Below are 17097 nucleotides of genomic sequence, written 5' to 3' on the forward strand. Positions count from 1 at the left end.
CAGTCCAAGAACACCTTGGTTACCCAAGGTTGGGAACCACTGCAGTACAGAAATAACTCCTAGGGTTGTCAGGGACGGGCTTCTTGGCTATTTCATAAGCCATTGTAATTGCCTTAATTACCCATTTGGCAAATCTAAGGGCACAAATAGCTTGTCTAATGCAGGACAAACAATAGAATTGTTCTAAATGTAGCTGCTCTTTGCAGACAAAAAGCCAAAGCATGTGAAGAATCTTACTCAGCTGCATGATATGGGTGGAGGAGGAAAAACACTTGCAGCACAATCTCCTGTGCCAAGTGGAACTCCAGTATCATTTTTGTTAAGGAGAAGAGAACATAACAAAACCTTATGTTGGCTCCCGTGAAGATGTGGCCCATTTTATCTTAGGGCAAAGATCTCCTGCCCTGTAGGCAGAGAAAGTAGTGACTAAGAAGCTGTACTTCCAGGCACATTATAGTGCACATGCTTTTTCCATCCCTTCAACGAAGTTGGACAAAACACGTCAGATTCTTAAAACAGAAGCAGAATAGCTATGCCTGTAATTGATGACTTCCTGAAAAACTCTGCTGCTCTGTCTGTAGAACTCCTTCTATCAAACAGATCACAGTAGAGGAAAAGTCCAGATTTTATCCCCGTGACTATCAAATTCACTATAAACTACTAATTACTTTGACAGAAAATTCCAAATTCTATTTCAAAAAACAGTTTTTCAGTCTGATTTTTAAATGCAGTAATACAAAGGCTCTAAAATTTTAATTAGCATATCTTATACCAAGTGTTGTTATTTTTCCTCTTTAATTACCGTGTGTCACAGCTTTCCTTCCACTGGCCATTATCCCATCACATAGCTGAATAATTTTTGGAATTCCAATTATCTGTTTGGAGTGGTAACGCTCATAAGATAGTAATACCAAGAAGAAAAAGACACTAGGAATAATTGCTTCTGATTCCCTGGAAGAGAAAAAGAAAGAAAACTGTTGGACTTAGCCACCATAATCAGGAACCTTTTTCTGGTAATGGAGGAGAATATTTTGCAGTAAGAGGTGTCTCTTCTGACACCTTCTCTTGGAGTTTGGGAAGCCAAACTCCAAGAGAAGTGGGAGTCTTAGTTTTGGAGTCACAGGACTAGACTCAACCAATCTATTTCTTAAAAGACAGCCTACACATAACAAGATGCAGCAGATGGTCATGGGATGATAACACAGCAGAACTGCCTTCCATGGTACAGTAACTGCTAACAGAACTTACGCTTCAGCTCATGTGAAACATCAGTTCTATTTTGTCTGGTAAAGATGAATAACTTCTACACAGAAGCCCTACAAGCAATGGTCTTTGCCCACTATCCAAAAATATAGTTCTGGATAGCCTCTTGGATCCCTTAAAAGTTTGTCATGAGCTTCCTTAGATCTATGTTTTTGTCAACCTGAATAAAAAAATATGACAAAATAGTGACAAAAAAGGTGAACTAGGTCTAGATGTGCATCCTCTTCAGGTTTCTACCACGAACAGGCATGGCAACAATTTTGCGGAACATTCAGATATTTACAATCCAATCTTATGTAATGGATAGAGCGACAGCTACAGAAACTCATGAGGGGTTGGAACTGGTGAAACAACTCCTTAAAGATGTCAAATAAAAAGCCCTATTAGGGTTACTATAAATCAATTCTGACTTCACAGAACATAAAGACATTTACAACATTCACAAATTCACCTGTTTTGATTCAGTGTCAGTTTTTATATCAATTTATGCAACTTGAGGAGACTGTGCAGCATTAAACAAAGAACAACAAAGAAGAAAATACTATACAAGAATGGATTTGTACCTGAACTGGCCCACCTCAATGTATTCAAACTGCTTTAGAACAAATCCAATGAAGACCTATAAGCAAAATGAATATTCATATTGAGTTATTAAAAACATAGTTTAAATAATTTACATTCACATAAAGCATACAAACATCAAATGTAATGAAGCAATTAAAATCACTTTCATATGTATTTTATTCCAGATAACCAAAAATACTTTTTATAATACTATTTTTAAAAGATAGAAAAATGTCTGTAATGTGCAGGGTCTGGACTGCAAATATATATGAACACATCATTAATTTCCTTTTTTTTAAGACAAGCAAAGAAGCTAGCTATTTTGTTTGTTTGTTTAGATGCTGCCCTTCTCTTTAAAAGCATCCAAGGTGGTTTACAGCTGCAGTCCCCAACCTTTTTAACCCCGCGGACCGGTTGGGGAATGTGGGGCATCCCCTGCGCTCGTGCGCATGTGTGAACAAGCGGGCACTGTCTCGCACGGGAGCTTGTACGCAGGTGCAAAGGAGGGGGCATGCATGCTTGTGTGCATGCGCAAAAGGGGGAGAGCGCTTGTGCAGGCACATGCTCGTGAGAATGTGGAAAGGGTGGAACGGCGCTCAGGGGGCACTCGTGCACATGCATGAAGGGGTGGGGGAGTGCTCGTGTGGGCACAGGTGCACACACGTGCAAAGAGGATGTGCAGGGATGGGAGTGCGTGCGGGGATGGGGGGGGGAGGTCTTTCTCCGGCCATGGACCAGCACAGGGCCACAGACCGGGGGTTGGGCACCTCTAGTTTACAGTATTAAAAGCTAAACAGTATCAGAATTTTAAAAATACAGTAATTAAACAAATATAGTATTAAAACGACAAGATAAAACAGTAGTATAAGTATATTAAAAATAATAATAAAAACTCAGCAATCTAATTTTAAAAATAGCTCTTAGACACTCAGTCACTAAGAAAAATCCTTCCTAATGAGAAATGTTTTTAGCTGCTTGCAGAAAGACGGCAAAGATGCTATCAACCTGGCTCTCTATGGCAGGGAAGTCGAGAGTATGGGAGCTGCAACAGAGAAGGCCCTTTCCCATGTCCTGATCAAATGCACCCACAAGGGTGGAGGGACCAAGAGAATGGACTCCCCTGATATTCTAAAAACATGAGAAAGCTCATAAAGGGAGATACAGTCCTTAAGATGACTTGGGCAAAAACCAAAATCTGGGATAAATCAAGGAGCACACCCAAGCAGCACACCTGCCTTTTCAGGGAGAATGTAACCCCATCCAGGACAGGCTGAATCCTTATTCCCACAAGAACCTCTGTCTTGCCTTGATAAAGTTTCAGTTTATTCACCCTTATCTAGTCGCTTGCTGGCTGGATAGCTCAATGGTTTAGGTATCTAGCTGTGGAGCCAGAGGCTGTGAATTTGATTCCCCACTGTGCCTGCTGTCAGTACAGCTAGCCTGTGTGGACATAGGCAAACTGCACAGTCCCAGGGTTCTTCCAGAAGAAGGGAATGGTAAACCACTTCTGAGTATTCTCTACCTGGAAAACCCTGAAAAAGGCCACCATAAGTCGGAATTGACTTGATGGTACATGATTATTATTATCCAATCCATTAATGACACCAGACACCAATCTAGCACCATCACAGTTTCCTCAGATTTAGATGAAAATGATAGAGTTGGGTATCATCCACATAATGGTGACACTGAACCCTAAAACTCTGGACAACCTCTCACAGTGATTTCATGTAGATGTACGACAAAACAGAACTATGAGGGACATCTCAGGGCATTGAAAAAAAGGGCCCCCAGCACCATATTCTGAGTTCTCCTCTCCAGGAAGGACCAATGCCGCTGTAACACAATGCTCCCAAATCCCATCCCCGAGAGTCGCCCCCCAAAAATACTATGGTTGATGACACTAAAAGTTACTGAGAGGTCCAGCAAGGACATAGTCCCCCTGTCCAGTTTCTGGTATAGGTCAACCAAAGCAGTCCCCATTCCAGGCCTGATGCCAAACTGAAATAGATCTAGATAATCAGTTTCCAGGAGCTGTGAAGCCACCAGACTCCAATACCTTGCCTAGGAAAGGAACAGTGGAGATTGGCTGGTAATTATCCAATACCATGAGATTCAATGAAGGCTTTTTCAGCAATGGCATTACTACTGCATCTTTTAAGCATGCTGGGATCCTGCCTTCTTGCAGAAAGGCATTCACTATTCTTCTTACCCACTCAGTCAGTTACTCTCTGGCAGCTTTTCTGAAGTCAGGAAAGACAAGCACCATAAAGCACAGTGGTGAAACTGCTGTACTGCAGCCAAAATTGTGCTAATGACCCGGGATTCAATCCCAGGCTGCCAGCTCAAGGTTGACTCAGCCTTCCATTCTTCCAAGGTCATTAAAATGAGCACCCATCTCATAGGGGGTGGGGAGGAATGTGTAGCCCCAAGAGTGCTTTAAGTGCTATGGGACAGGATATAAGCAGAACACTGTGCTTTTTCTTTTTGCTTTTTTTTTTTGCTTTCGTAGCCTTCACTTCTACACGCATCCTGTCTCCATCTTCAGACTGCAACAACTGAAACTTATTCATTAACATAGGACAAGCAGGGGCCACAGTTACATTCACAGGACCTGTATCAATTACAACATCCAAGTCAGAATGGATATGAGTGATTTTTGCCTGCGAAGTGTCACATGAATTCTTCACAGAGGGCTACAATTCTGTACTGACACATTGGTAGCAGAGAACAATGACTTCTTTGCTGCCACCATTGCCAGAGAGTAGGCCTTCCAGTGGACCCTAGCCCATGTTTAGTTGAATTCACTATGAGTTTTCCACCAGTGTTACTCTAATCCATAGGTCGGGGAACCGGGGTAAATTACCCCAAATGGGGTAAAAGTGAAAATCCTGGGGGTAATGAGGAGGATGCTACCCCCTCCCTCCCACCCACCCCCACCCTCTGGAGCCAAAGCTTTAATTGTAAACCACCTCGCCGTTACTTCCTTCCTTGCAGCAGGGCACTCCTAAATGCTCCGTTCTGTTAGAGAGATCAGAGAGATAAACCTAATTGGTTACAGGTGGGGATTAGCCCGGGGAATCAGTGAACCCCGGGGCTTCTGAATGACTGCTTCCTCCGGAAATGACTGCAAACAAGCAGGAGGAGGGAAAGGAGCAAGCAAGGGAAGGAAGGAAGAAAGAAAGGTGCGAGAGACCTAGGACTTCATCAGGCTTATTTAAATGTATGTAATTGTAGAAAATGGAGGGAGTGTGTGTGTGTGTGTGTGTGTGTGTGTGTGTGTGTGTGTGTGTGTGTGTGTGTGTGTGTGTGTGTGTGTGTGTGTGTGTGTGTGTGTGTGAGAGAGAGAGAGAGAGAGAGAGAGAGACAGACTGACTCAAAACTGAAAATGAACAGGCAGTCAAGCAAAAGAGAAACTGAATTAAGGCGGGGGGGGGAAGGGTGGCTTTTTAAGGTGCTGTCTAGGTTTATTATTGCTTTCCTTCCAAGAAGCAGGCATCTTTTAATTTTGTGGCTGCTTTCACCATCTGCAGTGATCATGGAGCCCAAGAACGTAAAATTTGTCACTGCCTCAATTTCTTCCCCTTCTATTTCCCAGGAGGTGATGGGACCAGTGGCCATGATCTTTGTTTTTTTGATGTTGAGCTTCAGACCATTTTTTGCACTCTCCTCTTTCACCCTCATTAAGAGGTTCTTTAATTCCTCCTCACTTTCTGCCATCAGAGTGGTATCATCTGCATATCTGAGGTTGTTGATATTTTTTCTGGCAATCTTAATTGCGGCTTGGGCTTCCTCTAGTCCGGCCTTTCACATGATGTATTCTGCATACAAATTAAATAAGCAGGGGGACAATATACAGCCTTGTCGTACTCCTTTCCCAATTTTGTACCAATCAGTTGTCCATATCCAGTTCTAACTGTTGCTTCCTGTCCCACATATAGGTTTCTCGGGAGATAGATAAGGTGGTCAGGCACTCCCATTTCTTTAAGAACTTGCCATAGTTTGCTGTGGTCCACACAGTCAACGGCTTTTGCATAGTCAATGAAGCAGAAGTAGATGTTTTTCTGGAACTCTCTGGCTTTCTCCATAATCAGCACATGTTAGCAATTTGGTCTCTAGTTCCTCTGCCCCTTCGAAATCCAGCTTGTACTTCTGGGAGTTCTTGGTCCACGTACTGCTGAAGCCTGCCTTGTAGGATTTTGAGCATAACCTTGCTAGCATGTGAAATGAAATTGCATGGTAGTTGGAGCATTCTTTGGCACTTCCCTTCTTTGGGATTGGTATGTAGACTGATCTTTTCCAATCCTCTGGCCACTGCTGAGTTTTCCATTGATGATGATAAAAAAAGCACACTGGTCCTTTGGTATTGGGCTGTGGCACCAGGGTGGGTGACATGACCTTTAGCCTGGTTTGTTCCTTTTTGCACACCACACATAGAATGATTAAAGTGGTAGGGAACCCCCCCGCCAATTCTGCGTTGCCTGTCTCTAGCAAGCATGTCATTGCTAGAAACACTCTGGCAACCACCTCTGTGAGCTAGCAAAAATTTAATGCAAATTGCTAAGCACGTTGGACACCTAACTACTCCCTATACCACACCATGGCTGGAGTGCAATATGTTCCAGCAAAAATAGTGCACATCTTTATCAAATTTGGTGCATCCTGCTAGTTCGGTACACAGCCTCTGTAGATTCAATAATATTTTTAATTCAAATAATGTATGATTTCCTTCCTTTCGAATCAAGGGGGTAATGTCGGTGTATATACATTTTTTGTGGGGTAAAAGGTAAAAAAGTTCCCTGACCCCTGCTCTAATCTCTGTCCCACTTGCTTTAATACCAAGAGCTCCCTGGCAAACCAGGGAGCCAGTTTGATTCTGCTTCATGGTGGTGGGGGGGGAGAGTAAAATTTAACTCGATATCAAACAGCATATTCCTGATAGATCAGTGTGAAGAGAATGTTTTTAAAGCTACTGCTTCTGTGGTGGTTAAAAAAGAATTTAGAGGCATAAAGAGAGATACTGAATGAGGAAATATGCAAAGTGCTAAAATGTGTCAATTACCATATTACACAGGTTAAAGATCCCACACAAGAAAATCAGAAACCACACCTAAGTTTTTTAGCACCAGAAGAATTTTTTTAAAAAAGTTTTGTCACTAACCCTCTTGGGTTCCTATTGAGATGGCAAACAGGTAGCGGGCTATCTTAACAACCTATCTGACAGACTAACTGTTGATCAATTTCAGGACTTTCAGAAAAAAAGAATTGTTAGAATGTCAGGCAAAATTGCTAAAAGATCTCTTTGTAACTTCTTTTATTTCAAAACCATGAAACACGAGGTCTACAAAACTCTTCCAAAAATCCTACTGCACAACAGAAGGCAGGGCCAACATCCAACGACATGACAGCTCCTCTTCCTGAAGGGGACCAAAATGATAAGAAGTTATTTGCCACTCAGTGGGAGGTCCTATACCAAAGGTTCCAGAATGCCCTTAGGGAGCCAAAATAGAATATAAATAAATCTGAAATATTTGATACTTAAACTACTTTAAATACTGAAAAACACCATGCTTTATTATCTATACAGCTTGTCCATTTAAATAAAAACATGAGTGGCTGCTTGTCTGTAATTAACTCTGTTACAAGGAAGCTGAAGAACTTACCTGATCGGAATCTAGAAGGCAGTAGTTAACTCGTAGTTGAACAAGCTGTGCAAGAAGATCTAAAACTTGCCTCTGCAGCTGTACTGATGTTGTTGTGGTATACTGCTTTAAAGCTTTGATGACAAGGGGCTCAAACAAACGAATGTGATTATGTATCATATTCTGTAAAAAAATGGGAGAAATGCATTTTGCTCAATAAGATTCCAGTCAGAAAGGAAGACTGCCTGGCTAAAGCAGTATAAACCTCATGCTGTTCATGGCCATCATGAGCCTCATTCTAATCATTTGATTATTTGATTTATATCCCATCTTTCTTACTAAACTGGGACTCAGGACAATTCAAAATAAGATTAACGGGAAGGTACAGACAAAAATACAAATTTAAAAAACACTAAAATAGCCTGTTTCCCTAAAAATAAGACCTAACCTGAAAATAAGGCCTAGTATGATTTTTCAGGATGCTCATAATATAAGCCCTACCTCAAAATAATTGTTGTTTATTTGTTTATTTGTTTATTTGTTTGTTTATTTATTTATTTATTTATTTGATTTATATCCCGCCCACCTGGTCAAGTAGACCACTCTTTGGGTAAGAAATGAGGGCTCGTGGTTAATATATTATTGAGCCCATATCTTGGAAGTAACTACCTAAATGTGATGTAACTACCTGTAACTAGTCACAACAAGACACATTTTAAAATAAGCCCCAGTTAAGTGAAACCCCACCTTCCACCAGCAACTCATTGTGCAGTAACCAGAAGAAGATGACAACATGACTGTATTTGAATAAATGGAGATTGTTGTACATGAAAAAAATTAAAACATCCCCTGAAAATAAACCTTAATGCATTTTTTGGAACAAAAATTAATGTCTTATTTTCAGGGAAACACGGTATAAACACAATTGAAAAATATATATAATATTGAAAGAAATTAAATTTCAACCAATTTTAAAAGGAATAATTTAAAACATAGAGCACCTAGCCCTCCTCAGTAATTAGTCAACTTCTCAGAAGCCTACCAGAATAAAGAGGACGCTGCCTGGCAACCAACAGACTAATGAAGTTGCGGAAGAATAGGTAAAATGTGGTTCCTCGGCACAAGGTAACACCATACGTTATTAAAATAAGTTAATCCTAGAGGCGAAAGGAACTCTTTGGGTAAGAAATGAGGGCTCATGGTTAATATATTATTGCGCCCATATCTTGGAAGTAACTACCTAAATGTGATGCAACTACCTGCAACTAGTCACAAGACACATTTTAAAGTAACATAACAAGAAGTTACGCAATTACTTTTGGGGGGGTAACATCTAGTCAGGTTCAAACATTACTTTTAAAATGCGTTTTAAGTCTTTTTAGAGACATTTTGACATGAATTTTCCAATGCCACCCTCTTATCAATTTTAGGTGCCAAAGGAAGTACTGTTTTGTTGTCCACTGTATTTTTAAAGTATTTCTGCAGTGCAATATCAGAACAGGCTGCTAGATGGAACTGCAACATGTTTCTCTGTAATTTTCCAACATGTACTGATTCTAATTGCTGGGCCTTGAGCTCAAATGCTTTACAAACGCCTAGACTTCTTAGTCTTTTTCTTCTTCTATTTTGTTTTATTTATATGCCGAATTTCTCCCATCAAGGGGCCCAAAGCGGCTCACAACATTAAAATTCACACAATTTGAAAACAAAATAAGTTAAATATTAAAAGATAAATTAAACAATATATAAATTAAAATACAATTAAAAGATTAAAACATGAAAAACAAAAAAGATTAAAATTATCTACTAAAATGGGGTCCAGGGATTCAGTTATACAGTGGTGCCCCGCTTGACGACGACCCCGGTAGATGACAAAATCGCTTGACGATGAGTTTTTTGCGACTGCTATTGCGATCGCAAAACAATGGTTCCAATGGAGCTTTTTGCATTACATTGATTAGGAGCCTGCTTTGTGAACCGTTTGTTCGCTAAACGATGATTTTTCTGGTTCCGCAAAATGGCTTTCCTCCGCAAAATGGCTTCCCTCCCTTCGCAAAATAGATGCTTTCCGGACCCCTGCTTTGAAAGACAGCAATTTTAAACAGCTGATCAGCAGTTCTCTATGGGTGATCTTTGCTTGACAATGAGGTATTTCCCCATTGGAATGCATAAACCGGTTTTCAATGCATTCCAATGGGGTGTGGTTTTTTTGCTTGACTACGATTTCGCTTAACAGCGATTTTCCTGGAACGGATTATCGTCATCAACTGGGGCACCACTGTAATTGTTAAGAGTCTGCCTGAAGAGATGGTCTGTAGCTTTTTTCAAAAGGATAAAAGGGAAGGGGCCATTCTGATCTCCTGAGGGAGACCATTCCATAGCCTGGGAGCTGCCACAGAGAAGGCCCCCTCCCGTGTCCCCGTCAGTTGTGCTTGTGCTGGCAATGGGACCAAGAGAAGGGTCTCCTCTGCTGATCTTAATTGCCAAGAAGGTGCATACAGTGGTGCCTCGCATTACAATGTTAATTCGTTCCAGCGAAATCACTGTAGAACGAAAACATTGTAAAGCGAAATTAAAAAGCCCATAGAAATGCATTAAAACCTGTTTAATGCATTCCAATGGGCTTAAAACTCACCGTCCAGTGAAGATCCTCCACAGGGCGGCCATTTTCGCTGTCTGTCTTGCGAGGAATCCGTCCCTAAACACAGCGGGGAGCCATTTTATTTACCCGGCAGCCATTTTGAAACCGCCGATCAGCTGTTGGAAAATCGTCGTTTTGCAAAGAATCGGTTCCCGAAGCAGGGAACCGATCATCGCAAAGCAAAATTTCCCCATAGGAAACATTGTTCTGCAATCGCAAAAAGTTCATCGTAATGCGATTTTGTCGTTAAACGAAGCGATCATAATGCGAGGCACCACTGTATAGGGAGATGCGATCCTTCAGGTAGCCTGGACGCAAGCTGTGTAGGTAATGACCAGCACTTTGAATTGGGCCTAGAAACAGACTGGAAGCCAGTGCAGTTCTTGTAACAGTGCAGTTTTTCTAGCAGGCGCGTTACAATGGTACCTGTAGCTAGCGCCCAGTCAATAGTCTGGCTGCAGTTTTGCACCAGTTGACTTTCCCCAGCCATCTTGAAAGGCAGCCCCACATAGAACTTGTTACAGTAATCCAAACGGGATGTAACTAAGGCATGTGTCACTGTAGCCAAATCCAACATCTCAAGGAACAGACGCAGCTGGCACACCAGCTTTAGCTGTGCAAATGCACTCCTGCCCGAAACCTAGACATCCAAGCTTAGGGATGAATCCAGGAGTACATTCAAGCTGCGGACCTGAGTTTTCGGGGTGGTGGTGTAACCCCATCCAGCACAAGTAGTATCCCTATTCTCTCATCTGCCTTCCAACTAACCAGGAGCACGTCTGTCTTGTTTGGATTAAGTTTCAGTTTGTTTGCCCTCATCCAGACCATTACTGATGCCAAGCACTGGTTTAGAGTCAAGACAGCTTCCCTGGAATTAGGTGGAAAGGAGAGATAGAGTTGAGTGTCATCAGCATACTGGTGGCACTGAACTCCAAAACTCCAGACAACCTCTCCCAGTGGTTTCATGTATTGTAGATGTTAAAAAGAAGGGTGACAGAGCAGAACCCTGAGGATCACCACAGGCCAATGGTGTTTTAACCACATTGTCTACTGGTAAACCTATTTCTTTCACTGGAGCAGTGGAGAATAGACCCAACCTCATATAAGAGCATGGGTTACAGCTGTCTGTATGTGAGGAAAACCCCTCCCAGTGCCATACCCCATCTCTGTGCTAAGCAGCAGGTGGAAGGTTTATAAAACCTTAAGTCACATGTCTCTGAGACATATCTGCATTAAAAGACTCAAATCAGCAGCCTCTTACATATACAGTGGTGCATCGCTTAACAAGCGCACTGTTTAACGAAGACTCCGCATAGCGATCTATTTTTTTAGATCACTAATGCAATCGCATTGCGATGTTCTGAATAGGCAAAACATTGCATTGCGATGATCGTAAGCATTTCGCTTACCGATCTTCGCATTGCGATGTTTTTTTAAACAGCTGATCGGCGGTTCCAAAATCGCCGCCGGGTGCCCAAAATGGCCGTCACAAGTGTTTTCACGCCCTGCCCTCGCTTACCGAGGGTGCAAAAATGGCGGCGCTATGGAGGAACTTCGCTGAACTGTGAGTTTAGGAGCCACAGGAACAAATTAAACGAAGTTCCGTTTAGCGATGTTTCTGCATAGCGACGATTAATCCAGAACGGGGCACCACTGTAGTCACATTTTGCATTTACTAGACTTCAGAATGAAGTTTTACACCACATGGTTGCATTCTGTACCATAATATGTCCTGTGTATGCGGACAGGATAAAAATTGAAGTAAATATTTTAAAATAATGTCTTTCCTTCACAGTATTTTTTAAAAACTATCAATCAACAACTTAAAAAATGTATTTTTTTACCGGTACCTTATCAGCACGATGCTTCACTGTACTCATCACGCCAGTTTTTAGTTGTGTAGATACCTTCTGTAGTATATCAAACCAGCTAAGAAAAAACAAAAATAAACTACTTTAATACTTTAAGAGGTTGTACTCTTAGTGGGGGATTTTAGTGGTTGGGGAGTTTCAGGAATTTTTATATGTCTGCATGTGGGTCTGGTCTCTGGGTGCCTGTGTGAATTTTGTTGTATGGGTATACGATGTATATATTTACAATGACAATAAATTATTCAAATTAATACTGTTAATGCCACAAAAAGAGAAGTTATCTACCTGTAACCATAGTTCTTCGAGTGGTCCTCTGTGAATTCACACATATGGGTCTTGTCTGCGCCTGCACTGATGTTCTCAGAAGATTCTAGAGCTGGAAGTAACAATTTAGTTGTGTGATTCCCCCACAAGGCATATGCTCCTCCCACCCTCCATTCCCCTCAGTTCCTAGATTTTTTTTCCGTCAGGTGTTATAAGAGTAGAAATGTAAGTAAACCGTGATGGAGAGAGGGGAGGATGGGTGGGTAGTGTGAATTCACAGAGGACTACTCAAAGAACTATGGTTACAGGTAGGTAACCTCTTTTTCTTCTTTGTGGCCTCTGTGAATACACACATATGGGTGACTAGCAGGCTTCACTTACCAGCAGGTGGGACATCACGGGAGGAAGGATGCCAACACAGCTCTGCCGAATAAAGCATCTTATCTTGCTCTGACATCTAGCTGGTACTGCTTGACGGAGGTCGACGGTGTGGACCGTGCAGCAGCCCGGCAGATGTCTGGGATCTCGGTCCCACATTGGAAGGCAACCGAAGTCGACAGGGCTCTGGTTGAATGAGCCTTAAGGTGTTCAGGAGGTGACTTTCCTGAAAGTTTATAGGCTAGAGAAATGGTGTAAACTACCCACCTAGAGATGGACTGAGACGATGCATGGGCTCCCTTGTGGGGGCCATGGAAGCAAATGAAGAGTCTATTGGACCTCCTGTAGGACTTAATCCTGTCTAAGTAAAAGGACAGGGCCCTCCTGACATCCAAAGTATGGAGCATATGCTCTAGTGGAGACAATATGGCAATATAATGGGTTGGTTGATATGAAAATCAGAAACCACTTTGGGCAGAAAGGGCACATCAAAGTACAATGTCACCATGTCAGGGTGAAATTGGGTAAAGGGTGGGTCGCTTCGAAGGGCGGCAAGTTCACTAGCCCTTTTTGCTGATGTGATAGCTGTAGGAATGCTGTTTTACAGGTAAGTAACTGCAGGCTTGAAGGTGACATGGGTTCAAATGGTGGACGCATTAAGGCGTTAAGCACTGTCTGGAGAAACCATTGGTATAATACGCTGATGTGGTGGGCGAATGTTGTTGAGTCTTTTGAGGAATTTCTTGACAGCAGGGTGTGAAAATAGTTTTGCAGAAGGGGAGTCGTCAGGTTGGTAGGCAACAATGGCAGAAATGTATACCTTCAGAGTGGATAATGACAGGCCAAGTTTGAAGAGATGGAGGAGAAAGTAAGTAAGGTATTAAGTGAAACAGGTACAGCAGGTAAGTTCTTATTGTTGGTGTACTTGGTAAAAGATTTCCATTTATTTTTATATAAGGAGAGAGTTAAAGGTTTATGTGCCTGTTGCAAGACTTCCATCACCTCTGGGATATCTTCCATGCTGCAAGATTGATAGAGGTCAGGTTTGGATGGTGGATCATACCTTGATTGAGAGTCAGAAGATCCAGGATTAGAAGAAGATGGACCCGGTCTGTGGACATCGATGTCAGGTGAGTGAACCAGGGCTGTTGGGGCCAACTCGGGGCTATGAGGATTGCATGAGCCTTGAACTGTCAAATCCGAACGATTGTACGCTGGACGAGTGGTATTGGTGGAAACAGGTAAAGGAAATCCTTGGACCAGTCCACCATGAATGCATCCCCGATCGAGTGGTTGTCCAACCCAGCTCTGGAGCAGAATATCATGCATTTGCAATTGAGTCTTATTGCAAAAAAAATCGATTGATGGAGAGCCCCACCGACAGCACAGTTGACGGAATACGGTATCATTCAGGGATCATTCGTGTGTTCCCAATGGTAGACGGCTGAGGTGGTCCACGAGATAGTTGTTGTCTGTCGTAATATGAACTGCTATCGGAATATTTAGTTTTGACAGCACCACTCCCATAGATTGACAACAAGATATAGAAGGGAAAGGGAGTGAGTGCCTCCCTGCTTGTTGACATAGAGAAGTGCTGTTGTATTGTCCGTTGCTAATTGGACAACCTGTCCCTTGATAAGTGGGAGAAAGGCATTGAAAGCTCTGATGATTGCAAGTAACTCCAGGTGGTTTATTTGAAGAGTCTGTTCTTTCTTTCACCACAGGCCGTGAATTTTGTGATGCAGGCAATGGGCCCCCCACTCAGAAGGGCTGGCATTGGTAGTGACCTGTATCGTGGGCTGAAGGGTCAACTGATGCACAAGTTTGGAAGGTAGGTCAACCATGTAAGTTGGGTAGCTAGGTCATCTGTGACTGTTAGCATCTTGGTATCATGGGATCGAATAGGGCTACAAACCAGGATTGAAGTGGTCTTATCTTGAGTCTGGCATGAAATATCAGCAATGTCGTGGAGGCCATGAGACCGAGAAGTCACTGTCCGTGATGTGCAGACATTGAAGAGGTGGGAATGAGGCAGCTGACTTGTTTATTTTTGCAAATCTTTCGTGAGGGAGGAAAGCTTTTGCTTGTATTGAATCTATACCTGCCCCAATGAAGGTGGGTGTTTGTTTTGGTTGGAGATGGGACTTTTCCAGATTGATTTTGAGTCCTAGTTTCTTCAGTGTATGTAGGGTGGTGTCTCTTGCGGCTACAACCTCATGGTATGATGCCGTGACTATCAGCCAGTCGTTGATGTAAGAGTGGATGTTTATACCCTGGAGCCGTAGAAAGGCTCCGACCAGCACCATGCATTTTGTAAAAGTTCTTGGAGCCATAGAGAGTCCAAATGGGAGAGAACAGAATTGGTAGGAAAAACTGTCGACATAAAAACGGAGGTATTTTTGGTATGAAGGGTGTATTGAGACGTGAAAACAGGCATCCTGTAGGTCGATTATGACGAACCAGTCATTCTGTGAAAGCAAAGGGATAACGGTATCTAAGGTAAGCATTCAGAATTTACGGGGCAGAATAAAACTATTTAAGTGTCTCAAGTCCAGAATAGGACAGAGTCCTCCATCTTTTTTGGAAACAGTAAAATATTTGGAATAGAATCCATTATGCCAATCGAATTGTGGTACAGGATTAATAGCCTGCTTGGAAATCAAAGTGGCGATTTCGCCCTGAAGGATGGGAGCAAAGGGCGTGGGTTGGATGAGTCCCATGGGGGTAAGGTACAGAATTCAATTTTGTAGCCATGGGCAATGATGGCAAAGACCCATTGGTCGCTAGTAATGTTTTGCCAGTAAGGTAAGTATGGTGCCAATCTGGTCTGAAAGGGGGGTTGTAGGTCTCTAAGGATATGGAGACATTGAAAAAAATATTCAGAATTGCTTACCCTTCCTTTGATTCTTGGGAAGGGATTACCTCTGATAAGTTGCATTGCAGAGGCAAAAGGAAGGAAAAAATGGCTGTGGGGTCGGGAGAGACCGTTCTGACTGTTGAGGTCGAAACTGCTTGTATGGATAATATCGCTGGTATTGATATTGAGAATAGGACCAGGAGTATGGTTGATTGGGATGGTACTGAGAAGGAAGGTCGAAAATTGCTGATTGGAGTAAGATTTCGCCGTTTAGCACATCTTATGAAAATTCTCCATGGTTTTGTCAGTTTTGTTGAATAGGCCAGTCCCACCGAAGGGTAGATCTTCAACCCGTGATTTGGTGTTGTCTGAGATTGTGGATGCTCTGAGCCAGGCATGACGTCGTACTGAGATGGAGGAGACCAATGTTTTAGTAGCAGCTTCTGCTGCATGACATGCAGCAATTCTTTGGTATTTAGCCAGGGTAATGGCTTCGGAATGGGCATTAATAAGGTCACTCTTTATCACTTTGGGTGCTGATTCAAGAAGGGGAAGTACAGTGGTGCCCCGCTAGACGCTTACCCCGCATGACGACAAAATCGTTTGACGATGACTTTCCTATGGGGGATTTTTGTTTAATGACGATTAGGTCCGTGCTTTGCAAACCGATTGTTCGCAAGACGATGATTTAAAATAGCTGATTGGCAGTTCATAAAATGGCTCCCCGCTGTTTTCCAGACTGATTTTCATAAGACAGAGATCGCAAAATGGCCGCCCTATGGAGGATCTTCGCAGGACGATCAGGTATTTCCCCCATTGGAACGCATTAACCGTTTTTCAATGCATTCCAATGTTTTTTCTTCGCATGACGATGATTTCGCTATACAGCAATTTAAACGGAATGGATTATTGTCGTCAAGGACACCACTGTACCTTGTTCCAGATATAGCGTTGATACGCTCCCATAGTGGCTTGGTAATTGATGTTCCTCAATAAGAAAGACTGTAGGGAATAAATCCTTCTACCTTTCTTATATCTACATTATATCTATCTTCCTTCCTTCTTTATTCATAGGGGTGACTTTAGATTTATTGTGGCCCCTAGACTGACTAGATTTCACTATTACAGAATTTGGTAAAGGATGCTTATTTAGGAATTCACTGTCATCACCATGAGATTTATAGAGGTTTTCAGTTCTGCGTGAAATCTGCATCATTGAAGGACGCTTATCCCATGTGTCTTTAATGAGTTGTAAGACAGATTTCCTGAAAGAAAGGCTGACTGGTGAAGACCTTTCCTGAATGATGTCGTCGAAAACAGGATCTGTTTCGGGTGATGAAGGTTCCTCAATGTTAAGACGAAGCGCTTTAGCCGTTCTCGATATAAATTGAGAATATGAGGAAAAGTCTTCTGAAGGAGAAGGAGGTTGGTTATCCTTGGTCTCATCAGGAGGAGTGGGGAGATCAGAAGATGAGTGATGAGAAGAAATAGATTGTTCATCTTCAGAGGAAGATGGTGAATAAGGTGATGTTGGCGACGGTTCATGTTGTCGAGTATCGTAAGGTTGCTGCTCCTGAGTGTCCGTTCATTCCATGACATACGTAGGAGTATGTAGTG

At 42.4% G+C, this 17097-nt stretch overlaps 1 protein-coding gene across 3 annotated transcripts in view; it reads right to left on the reverse strand.

Moving 5' to 3' along the window:
* HTT (huntingtin) overlaps positions 1-17097 on the reverse strand; it is a 318202-nt gene that overhangs the window by 142516 nt on the left and 158589 nt on the right. For all 3 annotated transcript variants that reach the window (XM_073000994.2, XM_073000995.2, XM_073000993.2), the window contains 4 exons: positions 11961-12039; positions 7491-7652; positions 1827-1882; positions 803-951 (listed from right to left, as the gene is read on the reverse strand). In XM_073000994.2, the coding sequence (XP_072857095.2) occupies positions 803-951; positions 1827-1882; positions 7491-7652; positions 11961-12039 (446 nt within the window). The remainder of the gene's footprint in view (positions 1-802; positions 952-1826; positions 1883-7490; positions 7653-11960; positions 12040-17097) is intronic.

The sequence above is a fragment of the Pogona vitticeps genome, chromosome 5, assembly GCF_051106095.1.
Source record: "Pogona vitticeps strain Pit_001003342236 chromosome 5, PviZW2.1, whole genome shotgun sequence".
Classification (NCBI taxonomy): domain Eukaryota; kingdom Metazoa; phylum Chordata; class Lepidosauria; order Squamata; family Agamidae; genus Pogona; species Pogona vitticeps.